Below are 16,003 nucleotides of genomic sequence, written 5' to 3' on the forward strand. Positions count from 1 at the left end.
TAGCTTGTTGGCCTGTATATGTAATAAAGGAAAATGCTGTAGATTCTGTAAGTAACGATGCTGTTTGCCTGATCCAGGAAGGAAGATCTGTTTGCATTGTACCAAAGGTGCTGAGTTCCGCATGATATGGGGGGGGGGTCATCGTGTGCATGTGATGTCACACATGCAACACACACATGTGACATCATGCTCATTGGGAGGAGGCCACAAAGCCCAATGAGGCCCTTTGCCACTGAGGGTAGGTCCGGGGGGGCCCCCACCATTGTGGGGAGGCCTGGCAAGGTCCTCTGCTTTTGCAGGGAGGCCTGGCAGGGCCTGGCCCCTCAAGATTGGGATGCCTCAGCCCTATAGATTTGACACCTATGCATTATACCCACATAATGGTGCCCATCTGGGCCCATTTGAACAAATAGGATGCATCTTTTGATGTCAATGGGAATACTCAGCAACGTCCTAGTAGCACTTGCAATAAATCAGCTGTCTGGGATTAGATTTGAACAGTGCTATTTTTCTAGAGGGACGCGGGTGGCACTGTGGGTAAAACCTTAGCGCCTAGGACTTGCCGATCGCATGGTCGGCGGTTCGAATCCCCGTGGCGGGGTGCGCTCCCGTCGTTCGGTCCCAGCGCCTGCCAACCTAGCAGTTCGAAAGCACCTCCGGGTGCAAGTAGATAAATAGGGACCGCTTACCAGCGGGAAGGTAAACGGCGTTTCCGTGTGCGGCTCTGGCTCGCCAGATGCAGCTTGTCACGCTGGCCACGTGACCCGGAAGTGTCTGCGGACAGCGCTGGCTCCTGGCCTATAGAGTGAGATGAGCGCACAACCCTAGAGTCTGGCAAGACTGGCCCGAACGGGCAGGGGTACCTTTACCTTTACCTTTTATTTTTCTAGAAAAAGAGGTGCTTTTCTAGAAAAAGAAGTGCCTCCCTTGTTCTCTTATAATGGCAATGGTGCCCACCTGAGAGATGTCGGAACTGAGTTCCAGCTGAAAAACAAAAAGGCCTGAGTTTGAATAAGGGCCTACGTATAAATCCATTGGAAGTTAATTGTATTTGCTTTTAATATATTGCTCCATTTTTGTAGTTTTGCCTGTTGGCCCACATAGATCGCACCACAGGGAGCCCCATTTTAGCTGGCAGTAACAACTTGCACAGACATAGTTATGAAAGCGATCCATCAACAAATGTACAGAAAGCAACTTGGCTGCAAGGCAATTTAGAAGACCAGCAGCCTTTCTAGTGCTTCACTTATCTTTTTCACAGTTATCACCTCAAGAAGGTTATCTTTAGTACTGGGAAAGGTTCCAAAAACAGGCAACCAAAGTGACCAAGAAGTTGGAGCTACTCCCTATAGAATTGGTGGGGTTTTTTATTTTTGCTTTTGCTTAGAAGGTGAAAAAGTGGATAAGGAGAAGTTTTCCTCCTTGCCTTATCCTTCTTAATTAATTGTGCCATGTCAGCCCTGGACTACTGCATGGCCTCTGTTGTGGCCTATATGAGGGTGAGTAAACTGATTCTGAATCCTGGCAAGATGGAGGCACTGTGAGCGGGTGGCTCCTGAGTCAGGATAACTGATCAATGGCCTGCTTTGGGTGGGGTTGAATTCCCCCTGAAAGAGCAGGTACATAGTCTAGGGGTGCTCTTGGATTCATCTTTGTAGCTGGAGACCCAGCACAATGTTGCATTTTATTCGTCACATGTTTGCTTGTTGCTCTGACTCAGGCATGGGGAGCCTTTTTCAGCCTGAGGGCCTGAGGACAACCTTCTGGGGGCCCCATTCAAGGGTGGGTGGGTCCAAAGGCAACAGTGGGTGGTGGAACAGATTGTGAGCTTTTAGTTATATCTATCTAAGTTATATGTAGAGTAAACCCATTGAAATTAATGGACATAAGTTAGCCACATCCATTTATCCCACCCATGGAAAATCAAAGGTTTCTGACTTTTGACAGATACGTTTGACACACTTTTTCATCCAGGCAAGCAAAGAGGCATTGTCACAGTCCAATGACAAATTCTTGCCAAGCAAAGGCAGTCAGGAAGAGCATGGAGCAGGACTGGGGAGGGATGTGTTTGGGGGAGAATCCTATTGGTCAGATAAAGAGTCTTGGAGGGCCAAATTTGCCCCTGGACCTGAAGTTGCCCACCCCCACTCCAGTCAATCAAATGCATTCCTTACAAACATTACCAGCAATAATTTCTTTCTTACTACTCTTTGTCCTCTTTGGAAATTCACCCAAGCAGATTAATAGTGGACCACACTGTTCTTTATAGTGAGTGTAAGTTCATTAATTCATTTCTTTTTAAAAAAGACTCAACATAAACTATCTGCTTAAAGGTCACCAGTAAGCTACTACAAGATCTAGCCAATATATTTTTTTCATGCTGCTCTAGCTCTGAGTGTTTGCATTTTTATAGCTGCCTCTCACTCATCACCCAAGACTCAAAACGGGGGCGACTAGTCCCTGACTTTAACTAATGGAGAGTCATGGATTTTGAAACAACAGGAAGGCACAGATTATATATTTTGCTATTCCGCTGCCATGAAAGTACACGCCAAACATAGAACACTTGAAATGCCAATGCACTTGTGTGAATCATACACTAGTCACATGGGTAATAAATCAGCAATATTATACGTGAAATTCATGGAAATGAAATGAATTCTTAGCATCTATTTAAGTGTTGTTTTAAAAATATATACCTGGAATCGGTGGTGTTCCCTCAGAGCAATTATTTATGTTGGTAGCCGTCAGAGCTCTGACAGTTACGTTTTGTTTTTCTGTGTATATTGACTGTATATTGTTCAATTGAGCAAATCATGAGAAATTCAGATGCAATTGCTACCACCACCCCTATTGTAAAAAGTGGTGTTAGATACTGCTAAAGCTTTAGAAGTTGTTGTTCTACGTATCTAAGGATAATTCTGAATGTTTCTTTTTTAAAAAAAGAAATGTTCATATACTCAGTATTGTCTTCTCTGAACGGCTGTGACTCTCCAGAGTCTCAAGCAGAGAGCTTCCTCATCACCTGCTATTTGATCTTTTTAACTAGAGATTTCAGGAACTGAAACCAGAGCCTTCTACGTGCAAACCACATTCTTTAGTATGGAGCCTCAGCCATTCATCAGCCACACAGCCATGCTATTCAACCAAGCACCCCTCATACCCCTCCATCACTAAAAACCACTTTGTCCCCCAATGTGAAGTTTTCACTGCATATTCCTCCTGTCCCATTCCCCTTAGCCTTAAGAGGTCAAGCCTTTGAAAACCCCTGTGTCTCCAATCCACCGTACTGCACTAGACCACATGTGAGGGTTTCCCTAAAATCAAGTTATCCTTTCATTTACAAGAGAGAAACTGCATTCATTTTCAACCTTCCATGACTGACCCTTCCCACTTCAGACTGTTCTTATAGCTAATCAGTGAATGTTCATCTACTTAGTATTGTCTACTCTGTATGGCTGCAACTCTCCAGAGACCTTATAGCCATGCAGTGAATGAAGTGCTGTACTCTTGCACCAATTGCAAATTGTTATACAGTGTTATATTGTATTATTCCAAAAAAAGGGGATAACCTTTTCTCAATCGATCTATATAGCTCACTTATTGCTGATGTGTTCAGTTCAGCCTATGAAATGGCTGCAACAATGATTTTTTGTGGGAACGTACAGCATAGGGGCTTCTACCCTTGTGATAACCATGCTGTTCCTTTCATTTCCTATAGGGGCGAAAGGGGAAAGGTTCTATTTTCGTCTGGGCTTCTGGGAATGGCGGCCGCCAAGGAGACAACTGTGACTGCGATGGCTACACAGATAGCATCTACACGATCTCCATCAGCAGTGCTTCTCAACAAGGCCATTCTCCCTGGTATGCAGAGAAGTGCTCTTCAACAATGGCCACAGCATACAGCAGTGGGGATTATACTGACCAGAAAATTGTAGGTTGTTTTTACCAGATTTAACAAGCTTTCATTTTTGAGGGGAGGGGAGGAAATCGCTTGATCCATGTTTTATGTTCTAATATGCCAAGTCCTTCTGTAGTGGGATGTAGGATACTGCATTTCCCTAATGATAAGACGAAACAACCTTTCAGTTAAGAGCAAAAAGTGATCTATAATTTTGTCTTCATGGTGTTGATTGCTGAAAAAAACAATGTCACTTATGGGTTAGAGGAGGCTCTCTCAAATCTGTCACCCTGAAGGACCAAACTGCCTCTGTATCACTTATTATTATTATTATTATTATTAATTATTATTATTATTATTATTATTATTTATACCCCGCCCATCTGGCTGAGTTTCCCCAGCCACTCTGGGCGGCTCCCAATCGAGCGTTAAAAACAATACAGCATTATTAAAAACTTACCTAAACAGGGCTGCCTTCGGATGTCTTTTAAAGATAGGATAGCTGCTTATTTCCTTCACGTCTGAAGGGAGGGTGTTCCACAGGGCAGGCGCCACTACTGAGAATGCCCTCTGTCTGGTTCCCTGTAATCTCACATCTTGCAATGAGGGAACCGCCAGAAGGCCCTCGGCGCTGGATCTCAGTGTCCGGGCTGAACGATAGGGGTAGTGACGCTCCTTCAGGTATACAGGACCGAGGCCGTTTAGGGCTTTAAAGGTCAGCACCAACACTTTGAATTGTGCTTCTTGGACAGGGAATTGGATTGAATTTGCTTTCAGTGTTTGGGTAGAAAATTTGTGGGTTTCCTGTTCCTTTCATGGCAGGGAACATCTCTGCTCATAGACCAACTGATAGATTTAATATTGCAGCGAACAGATCACCCTTCTTGTCATGTGTCTAAAACAGGAGGTAGTATGCAAACCCACTGCAACGCTATCAGAAAACCACATGGAAGTAGCAATCATATTGCTCCTATAGCATGGAAGGGCGGGCGGGGGGGGGGGCCCTGGTCTGATTGTGAAACAGAGATGAGGGTTAAAATAACTGAAGTGTGATTGGTCAGAAATACTTCCATTTTGGGGTTGACTTATAAAGCTAAGTAAGTGCAAATAAGAATATGCCCTGTCATTAGTTCTTCACTTCCACACATTGTACCTTTCCTTGCTGACATGTTAGGTACTTTATCTAAGTGGGAAACTTCATTTTCTAATAAATCATCTACTTCATTTTCTGAATGACCGTGTTCTGCTTCTGTTGGAGGGGAAGAACAGCATTCAGTCTCAAACTCTGTGATTTTAAAGCCAGAAAGCTCTTTATAAATTCCTAAGCCCACCATAGCAATGTGCTTTATGATTCATTTGTAAACATGGAAAGCTAACTTGTATGCTATTGAGATCTCAGAGTAAGGCAAGTTGCTTGACTTGGACATATTTTCCTTCAGTTCAAAAAATGTTTGGATACAAAAACTAGAATTAAAATGCATGCAGCAAAGAAGAGTCTTCCAATCTCATCCACGTTATTTTATTAGAAAGAGTCAAATGTGCCCTCAGGTTGGACTCATTACAAAAACGAGAACTAGATCCAGGCTCAACAATCAGACATGATTATTGAGTATGTTCTAAGCATAACTCATTCTGGATCCCACCCATAGACAAGAGTGTTTCAGTGCATGGAGACAGTAAACTCAAATTCTGTAATTTATGATGTTTATCTCCTTCAGATAAGTGCTGACCTTCATAATGAATGCACTTCCACACACACTGGGACATCTGCTTCTGCTCCTTTAGCCGCAGGGATCTTTGCTCTCGCACTGGAGGCCAAGTAAGTCTTCTTAAACTCCCTTTTAGTACCCATCTCTTTCTTTCTTGTTATCATCACTGTGAAAATTATGGCAAAAACCCTCCAGCAGTTCAGGTCTTGAAAGTTAGCTGGATTGTTTTTAATCGGCTCTCACTGTTCTTCACACTGTTTATAGGCTCGTCTCCAGACTTAATCATGTTTAGAGTAGATCAATGGGACATACAGGTAGTCTGCAATCCTAACCCCTCTTACCTGTGAGTAAACCCCACAGAATTAAACAGGACTTTACTTCTGAGTAGACATGGTTAGAACTGTTCTGTAACTTACATCCCCCTGGTTCCAGGCATGACTAAATATGGATCCAACCCACAGTAAATATAAAAGCCACTGGCATTGACAATTATTGATTTAGATCCTAGGAATTAGACGCCCTGCAAGCTTCAAGGTGGTGATCTTTCTCAGAGGCTGAATAAAAGAAGGGTGGGAGAGAAAGGACAAAGCTTTCATCCATAAATCATTATGATCTTCCTTGTTCAACCCCAAAATTGCCTTCATAAATGTTTACAGTGAAGGCTGCAGATATATATAATGGGGAATAGTATTATGACACAATAGTGAATCGACTTAACAAATGTTATATAATGAAGTAGCATTGATCTTAACCTACTATTCCAGCCAGCACAACATAATCTCTTTCTCTATAAAAGTCCCTGCAAAAACATGGCTGGGGAACCTAGTAGGGATCTGCTGACTGATGGAACTATGTGAAGAACAGTGGACAGCATGAAAGCCCCAGGATATTTTGCTAAGAATGCCAAAGTTCATGAGCTTAGCCCCACCCACTGGAAAGAATGTGCTGAGTGTGTGGAAGAAAATTCCAGTGGATTGTGGCCAAATACCATTGTGTGAGATATTTAGAAATTGACTAGAATTTTGTTTGTGATAGTCCTAATCTAACCTGGAGAGATATGCAACATTTGGTAGTCTGGACATCTGAATTCGATCCGTTGGCCAACAATCCGGGATGGAAGAAGAATGGAGCTGGACTGATGGTGAACAGCAGATTTGGATTTGGATTGCTCAATGCCAAAGCACTAGTAGATTTGGCTGACCCTAAAACCTGGAAAGAAGTACCCGAAAAGAAAGAGTGCATTGTTAAGGACAACAGCTTTGAACCAAGGTAAGAATTCCATTGTTAGTTAATAGCCTATGTCTACCAGAAATATTTTATCCTATTAAAGACACTTGAAAAGCCTGGAAGGTGAGTCACTGTTGCTTATCAGGAGAGAGGAGAGAGGCAGCAGAGTGGTCAGGGTGGTGCAAACAAAAGCGGTTGCTTCCAATTGGCTCTGTCAGTGCATTTGCATTGTGATTACCTCCCTGCCACCTCATCCTGCTCCCTCCATGTAAGAAGCAATGATCCACCTGCTGGGAAGCTAGCATAGAGGGTCTGGTCCAGTCAGCAACTCACTTAAGTTAAAAAAAAAAAAACAGTGTTCCTGGTCTACTGCTTCCCTTTCATGTGCATTAGAACAAGAAGAAGGTGAAGAATTGGAAAGGGACTACTATTCATTGGTAGCAAAACATCTGGCTTTGCATGTAAATGGTTCCAGGTTCAATCCAGTCAAAAGTCTTTCAGGGTAATGGATTGGCCCTGGATTGCTGCTGCCAGAGAAGACAGAAATGATATCTGCTCTGTGCCACCACCACCCCAATACCAGGCTGCTTTGAAAACTTCCCCATGGTTCTCACAGGTGTATGTAGCATTGTAATCTTGGGCATTGTGGGAAATTTAGCCCATAGCTGCCTGGTACAGAGCAAGCATCAAAGACCAGTGGATCCTTGAACCTGGCTTAGGTTGTCAGTTCAAGTGCTGATACTGGACCTGTGAAATACTAGGGGTCCCCCATACAGTGGGATGAAAAAACTATTATATATGTTCCTGCTCGTTCACCCAGAATTTATTTCAAAGGAGCTTTACAGGAACAATAAATGAAGCAAAATGTCCATATCTTACCTTGAGACTATTAATATCATAAGTGTAAAAAGGCAACAGAACCTCACTGAATAAATGAAGAGAATAAATTGACATTGGGGGGGGAAATAACTTGATAATTTCCTTGTAACATTGCCAGGTTATTAAGATCTAGTGGTGAAGTTACCATTGAAATTCCCACAACAGCTTGTGAAGGTCAAGAAAATGCCATTAAATCCCTGGAACATGTACAATTTGAAGCAACGATTGAATATTCCCGCAGAGGTGATCTTCATGTGACCCTGACTTCTCCATCAGGTACAGGAGACAAACTACCTAGTTCTGCTATGTCTAGTAATTATACCCTAGACACAACCAGTTTCTCTTTTCTTTTAGCTGTTTTGTAATGTTTTGGGAGCTGCAAAGATTAAGCATCCCTTTGGGAAGTAGGATGCTAGTATCAGCACACCAAAAAACCCTGAAATGTCAAACTAAAAATGTGTATTAATGAGGGCGCTTTTAGATGGCAAAGCATTGTTTGCCAGTAGCAAGCACAACTGCATGTCAACATGCATATCTTCTAACAAACCTACCAGAACTGAGCAGGTATTTGATCCAGAGATTTTCATGGGTTTGGGGAGGGGTGAGCCAGCCACCAGAATGCTCCTGGCGCATCTTTCAAGGAGAAAACCCAAAATAATCGGAAAAGAAATGAAAGCACGAAGGAAATTAAAAAGGAAACGAAATATCTTCCCCAATCTATATACTGTGTACCTGCCTCCAGCTCCCACTTCCTGGAAAATTAATTTACTCCATGGTTTTCTTGGAGATGGCCATGATTCATGTTCCCTCTGGCAAATTAGGCAAGGGAAAAACAATGGCTAAAGGCAGAGGTGTTGTACCTTGCTGAAAGTACACGTGGAACACTTTTTCAGTGATTTAAGAGGATTAAGCAAAAGGGGCAAAGAAAAAGTGGAGGAAGTCAATTGAGGCAACCATCTCTTTTTTAAAACCCAGAGCACTCTGGGAACGAGGCTGCACATCATGGTCTAGCACCATCCCCATTGGGGCTTTCTCAAAGAGTAGCACCTACCGAGATGTTGCTTCTTGTTGCAGAAAGTCTCTGAAAAGGTCTGTCACCATTTTCACTAAGATGCGGGGATACTTCCTTGGCTCCACCTTAGTTAGATTGTGTACATAAATCCCTGCTAAGGCCAATAATGTAAAGTAGAGAGGTCCAGCAGTGTTAAAATTGAAATATAACTCTCCCTTATTGAGGGCATGTGGAGTTTAAACTATTTGCAACTAGCCATTGTTGTCTTAGCAACAGAACTCATCTACAACAGAGCTCTCCTATTTTATATCTTCCATTTTATAGCTTCTAGGCATTTTTTAAAAATTCTTATTATTTTTCATGACCAATCCTCAGGGCCCCTTCAAGCTCTCATTAAAATTAGAAGTGAGCTTTCTGGTGCTTCATCCATAAAGAAAATAATAGTGTGAGAGATCACAAAACCTGTCAATTTGCAAAATAGGGACGCCACCTCCCTTATCTACTCCTTTAGGTTGTAATCGCTAAGTTGCTTGCTCCAGAGCATGCCGATTGTCATCAGGACTACTCTCAAACAAATGTGTTGCAGAAAGCAAATTGAGAGAAGAGAAAATGATAGAGCACATGGTTTGTATACAGCAGACCCCCCTTTCAATTCCTAGCATCCCCAAGGAGGAAACCTGTTTCTGAACCTGCTGTCAATCAATTTAGAGCTGCTGCCCACCAGTATACTAAGCTAGATGGACCATTGGTATGACTTAGTATAAGGCATGTTATTATGTTCATTAAAATCAATGACAAAGGCACTGATCATAGCCCATGTACTCCCACCAATACTATATTCTGAATCTTATTCCCCAATCATAAAATCTGAACCAATTACTGAAAAACTAAGCCAAAGCCAAGACTTTCAGGCCTTTAAGGGCCATTTCCCCTACTCATGGCAGTTTCTTTTTTCCTTTTGCCTGTGCAGTATATCGACACATTAATGGACAAGTTGTTAGTTCCATTCAACATATGCAGAACCTACAATCTTGCACAACAACTATATATTGAAGGAGAAGCAGAGCCATGCTACTATCCCCATCCTTGAGTTTGTACATCTACCTGGCCCTACTCTTAGGCATGGACATCTAAGCAATGGAATCTGGTGTATGTTGACTCTCCATGCATAGGATTTTACAGGAACTGGAAACCTGGGTGATCAAGACTACAGCTTCTGTGGAAACCTCTTTGCATACTGCTTAGACCTGGCTTCCACTGCTCAGATGTCCATGTCCAATATGTGGGTTTTGGTAGTGGAGCAGGAGAAGACTTCCAGTGTCAGGGATGGTGCTGGTAGTGTGGCCCAAGTATCTCTTTCAACAGGGAGCTAATGTTTAACTCGTTTTGATGAGTTTTGCAATGATGTGGAAAGCTGCAGATAATGGCAGGGATCCATGGAAGTCCTTGGAGAAACATTTGTTTCTAAACAATCACTGGAGAATCCCTATTTATGTCTTCTTACCCAAGGATCTCTACATAACAAGCTGAGGTCCCTCCTCACATCCCACTTTATGAGCAGCTTGTCAAGCAGTGCAGGGGGCTGTTCAGTCAGAAGTTGTGGATTTTGAAAGTGACTGATCTCAATGCCTAATTTCTAAACTTCCAGGAAAGTATACAATGTATTCAGTCATTGATTTTATTTGTTCAATGTGTTGAATCATTTTGGCAGTGCATTATGATCTACAGGAACTCAGTATTCCCAAATCCACATATTACTATAGCTCTTGAGAGACAACAAGCTATTCCTTTATCCCTCACTGAACCTAAGTGGTACAGACTGTGAAACTCAAGGTCGTTCTGTGTCTCCAGAGCTGACACTGTATTTATCACTGTCTGCTAAGCCTCATCAGTTTTCCTTGTGTGACCTTATCCTGGGATTCTTATTCCTTTCCTCTAATACAGGGACCACCACAGTCTTACTAGCTGAACGGCAAAGAGATAAGTCACCCAATGGCTTTAAAGACTGGGATTTTATGTCAGTTCACACTTGGGGAGAGAATCCAACAGGCACATGGACTTTAAAAGTTGTTGATACGGTAAGCAGGGGAAGCTACTGAAGCAGTCAAATGCATGAGTGAAATGATACGAGGGGTATAAGCCCCTTCTGGCCAGAAGCGAGGAAATATAATCAGCGCCGCAAATACCTATCACTTTAGTTTGATTGGAAATTATCGTCCAGGAGTTCAGCTGAGATAAGAAGACATCAATGTTTCTAATAAAAGATCAATGCTTTATTTTTGCACATTGTGACAGAAGCAATGATTCATGAGATAGCTTTAAAGAGCAGGCATGTATTTATTTTGAAGAAATTGGGGTACTGAGAAATAAATGCAACAGGACAATGTATGGATTTCAAAGAGTAACACAAACAGTGTGTAGAATGGTTAAAATGTTTATTCAGCCGGCCTACACACCATTTGTGTTGCACTTGGAGTCACTGCCACCACCAGTTTATTCTCCTCTGTCTCCCACCTGTACAATGTAAAAGACTAATTATTCTGCTATGACCCCTCAGTCTAGACGATTGCAAAATGAAGGAAGAATTGTGAACTGGAAGCTGATTTTGCATGGCACTTCAGCTCGACCTGAGCACATGAAGAAACCTCGCATCTACACATCATACAATACTGTCCAAAATGACAGGAGAGGTGCGGAAAAGATGACGGATTTTGTAGAGGTATCAATCTATTCTCATCATACCCATCCTTGAAGCATTCTTGTAGCATTAGAATCAAACAGGAGGAAATTTCCCCTTTTAAAATGTTTTTGTCTTTCTGGAATTCCTCCATTCTTAGGTCTATGTATATCTAATTAATGTACAGAATTGGCAGGCAAAAATATGTGGCAATGGCTATTATGTAGCTTAGATGGCTTTAAAAGGGACTAGATAAATTCATGAAGGATGCAACAGCAACTGTTAGTCATGATAGCTTAATGCAACGTTTCCCAACCTGATGACCTTTAGATGTCCCTGGTGGTTCCTCTTTTGAATGGAAGTGAAGCTCAGCTTCCAACCATGGTGGCCATCTGCCAAAACACAGTGCCCCAGCAATATATAGATATGAAATATATAGATTCCATAGACCCATAGAATGGGTTCTGTACATTTTATAGAAGCATAGACCTTGCATTTTGGGTACATTTAGATGGCAGGTGGTCACCATTAATGGAAGCATTGCTGGGTCAGAGCAATGAGGGACCCTTTTCAGGCTCTTAGATAATGCCTGACCTGGCTGACCACTGGCACCAGACCTGAACACAAATGAACTTTGATAGCTCACATCACACTGCATGGAGCATTCTGTTTTATAGCCCCTTTGCACATAATAGCTGTGAGGAAAGCTTGAGTGTGCTGGCCCCCAGCCCATGAACAGCTGGTTGTATGAGTTCAACCGCCACAGGCAACATTGAACTTTTGACTTGGGGTTTCCAATCTGCTCAGCGTTTGCTTTAAACATGTGGAGTTCTTTTTCCTTTTGCTAATATTCAATGGCTCCTGACATTTGGCACACTCATACATATATATATATATTTCAGGATCACACCACACTGGAGAACCTGAGTGGAAAAAGGAAGGTGACAGAAAATATCACTGGCAAAGATAAATTACAGGAAGTGGCCTCGTCAGATGCAATGCTCCGGCTACTGCAAAATGCCTTTCGTGACCAGATGGGTGGGAATCAAGTACCAAAAAAGGTGCTAAGTGAAAACTCAAATATTCCCTATGAACATTACTATCAAGCTCTTGAGAAACTAAACCAAGCCTCTCAGCTGAAAGACTCAGAGGAGTCTCTGTATAGTGACTATGTTGACCTTTTTTACACTAGCAAACCATACAAGCATCGGGATGACAGACTACTCCAAGCCTTGGTTGACATTCTGAAAGAAAAAGATTAAGATATACATATATAGAATAAGGCACTAGGTTGGAAACATTCACAGCCACCCCATCTTCTTAATACTCCTCATTCCAGACTGGCTCCCACTTATTCAATCTGCATCATCATCATCACTTTTATGGCTTTCCGCATGCCAACTATCTTCTTTAGGAGAAAGAGATTGGGCTGCTTGTTAGATGTGAGGAAATCACACCTTTATGAAAGCTTTCAGTAATCCTGAGAACAGGCAGCTTCCTTCAGGAATGAGACAATTTCACCAACTTGAGAAAATACTAGAGATTGAATACAGCAGGCCCTGTCCAAAAAATTATGTTACCAATCGCAGTTAGGGATATTGTTTCAAGCAAGAAATAATAGTAATAATAATAATAAATTTTATTTATATCCCGCCCTCCCCAGCCGAAGCCAGGCTCAGGGCAGCTAACAACAATAAAACAGTACAACAGTACGACACAACACAACACTCTAAAATCATTCATTATAAAATTGATTTGAATCAAACCAATGGTAACCATTGGGCCAGAGCTCCGCGAAGATTGCCGAAGGAGGGAGTCAGGCTGTGCCCTGGCCAAAAACCAGCGATTATCTAATGTCTCCTTAATTGAAGTGAGTTCTTCAACCCATAGAGAAGATTTCCTTTCAGAAGGAATAAGGCAGTATTGTCACAAAATCCAGCCAACTCTTTCAACCCCAAATACTGAAGGTTGTCTGTGGACTCAACCCCCCACCCTGCCCTAGTTTGGATTCACATGTAAAAACGCTCCTTCAAAAAAATTTCTTCCGTACAGCCAATCAGTTTCTACCGCTGTGGTTCAAGAACAGCAGTGAGGCATCTCTGGTCCACATGCCTAAATATACCTGCCAGACCATTTGGGACAAGCCACACCCACCCGCCTCTATAAGTAAAAAATGTAGCTGGGCCCAAGCACTGACAATCAGCTGACTACCTACTTTGTATGTCGAACCTCTTAGCCCTGATCCACTTATTAGGAGAATCCTATACGACACCTAGACCATGCTTGAATCTACACGGATTATATAGATCCTGGGAAATGTAAATAGGATACTAACAGCACCAGTCTTCTTTAATAAGGCACAGGAAGAAATGCAGGTGTGAATAGCACCATGCCAAAACCTGGGCATCAGGATCAAATGAGTCCAGCTAGGCCCTTTTGCTGGTGTTAAAATTCTATAGCCCTATTAGGTGCTGAATGTGCTAATTTTACCCCCCCCCCCCCCCACATATCAAAACTAAGTCCATACATTTCAAGAGACAGGCTTCCTGGGGGAAAGCCCTAATATAACCAGAGAGTACTAAATATAAATAGCAAATGATGAATCTAACCAAATCTGTCCAGATCTGGGATTATTGTGGTGATTTTCTTGCTGTATGACACATTTGTCAACATCTAGCAGAGAGGCTATTTTGTCAGAAATGAAAAATCGGGGAAGAGAGGCACAAGGGCTTTTAAGAACAAATGGAAACTGAATGCAGAAGAAACATTTCAATGAAAGATACCTAGACTGGCTTGGCTGCTTTATTAGGTGAGGCAGTGTCTGTAGGGACCATGGCCAAGGCTGAAAGAGGTAAGAAAGAAAGAAAGAAAGAAAGAAAGAAAGAAAGAAAGAGGACATCAAGGAAATAACTAGTGAAACAAAATGCGGGCACAGAGGCCACAAGAGCAGTGAAAAGGAAATCAAGAGGACAGGAGAGAAAATGTGGGAAAGGGCTGTGGCAGAAAGCATCACTCGCACATCATCTAGCTACAGGTATGGTGACTGCCAGGGGAAATGCTAAATCATCAGGTAAGGTTCAAAAGAAAGTATAAATTGCAGGGTGTTAAGTAGAATTGTACCTTTTCCCCATGTGCACATTTTTTGTGTAGAATAAGGCCATAATCTGGGGACGCAGGTGGCGCTGTGGGTTAAAGCCTCAGCGCCTAGGGCTTGCCGATCGAAAGGTCGGCGGTTCGAATCCCTGCGGCGGGGTGCGCTCCCGCTGCTCGGTCCCAGCGCCTGCCAACCTAGCAGTTCGAAAGCACCTCCGGGTGCAAGTAGATAAATAGGGACCGCTTACCAGCGGGAAGGTAAACGGCGTTTCCGTGTGCGGCTCTGGCTCGCCAGAGCAGCGATGTCACGCTGGCCACGTGACCCGGAAGTGTCTCCGGACAGCGCTGGCCCCTGGCCTCTTAAGTGAGATGGGCGCACAACCCCAGAGTCTGTCAAGACTGGCCCGTACGGGCAGGGGTACCTTTACCTTTACCTTTAAGGCCATAATCTATTATGTTGAAGATGCATCCCAAAGGAGAAAACACACTGTTGAATCAACAGTTTAAAAAATGTAAATGAGCGCATTAAGATGAAACTAATGTAAGGTGAATAGCTAGGTGAATAAATAGTGACGATCAACATCTCCCCACTCTACCCCTCTCTTTCCTCTATACAATACAGTCATGGGGAAGGGCCATAGCTCACTGGCAGACCATCTTCCTTGCACGGAGAAGGTCCCAACTTCAAGCCACAGCACCTCCAGATAGGACTGGGCAAAAGTCCTGCCTGGAATTCTGGAGAGTTGTTGTCAGTCACTGCAGACCAGGCTAACAGGATCAGTGGTCAGGGATGATGGGAATTGTAGTCCCAGATATCTGGAGGGCCAGAGTTTGCCTATGCCTGCTGTAGACAATACTACCAATGAACTGGCTCAGTGAGCTCAGGTGGACCAAGGAGCTGACTCAATATGAGGCAGCTACCTATGTAATAATAATTTCAAATCAAACTGTAGTGCCAACCAGCTGTGCATGATGACGTTGGTTTGCACCCATTGAACTTCAAAGCATGCAAAAATGTAGTCTTGATTACAGCAAGTATTTATCTTTTCCCCCCTCCTTGGTGCTAATTACATTGGTTGTCACCACGAGGCATGCTCACTTGCCTTTTGAGAACATCCCTCTAGTAGCAATGAGTTTCTGCATGAGGTGAAAAATTGGCTGTTAGGGGCTTCACCCTTCATGAGTTTAGTTCCTTCTCAACCTTCCTCTTCTCCTTCTATTTGCCCCTCAACATATGCCATGAACTTTACACTGAAAACTAGTGGCAGATTTGATGCGAGTTTTCTATAAAGTTCCCTAGCTCAAATAACATTTAGATCAAGGTTTCCCAAACTTAGGTCTCCAGCTTCTTTTAGACCCTAGCTAGCAGAACCAGCTAGCAGAACCAGTGGTCATGGATGATGGGAACTGTAGTCCAAAAACAGCTGGAGACCCAACTTTGGGAAACCCTGGTGGGGAACAGAAACTTCAATGATATAATAACCTAATAGAATGTAACAGTTGAA

At 42.9% G+C, this 16,003-nt stretch overlaps 1 protein-coding gene across 2 annotated transcripts in view; it reads left to right on the plus strand.

Moving 5' to 3' along the window:
- Positions 1-15,065, plus strand: part of PCSK1 (proprotein convertase subtilisin/kexin type 1) — a 32,412-nt gene extending 17,347 nt beyond the window's left edge. Inside the window, exons 8-16 of one of the 2 annotated variants that reach the window (XM_079995481.1) lie at positions 3,722-3,934; positions 5,620-5,720; positions 6,646-6,879; positions 7,835-7,992; positions 10,673-10,806; positions 11,286-11,447; positions 12,308-13,025; positions 13,249-14,561; positions 14,940-15,065. In XM_079995481.1, coding sequence (XP_079851607.1) covers positions 3,722-3,934; positions 5,620-5,720; positions 6,646-6,879; positions 7,835-7,992; positions 10,673-10,806; positions 11,286-11,447; positions 12,308-12,667 — 1,362 coding nt within the window. In that variant the 3' untranslated portion in view covers positions 12,668-13,025; positions 13,249-14,561; positions 14,940-15,065. Of the gene's footprint in view, positions 1-3,721; positions 3,935-5,619; positions 5,721-6,645; positions 6,880-7,834; positions 7,993-10,672; positions 10,807-11,285; positions 11,448-12,307; positions 14,562-14,939 lie in introns of both variants that reach the window. The other variant, XM_079995480.1, reaches the window with a different exon arrangement.
- The last annotated feature ends 938 nt before the right edge of the window (positions 15,066-16,003 follow it).

This window comes from Podarcis cretensis (genome assembly GCF_951804945.1).
Source record: "Podarcis cretensis genome assembly, chromosome: 11".
Taxonomy (NCBI): domain Eukaryota; kingdom Metazoa; phylum Chordata; class Lepidosauria; order Squamata; family Lacertidae; genus Podarcis; species Podarcis cretensis.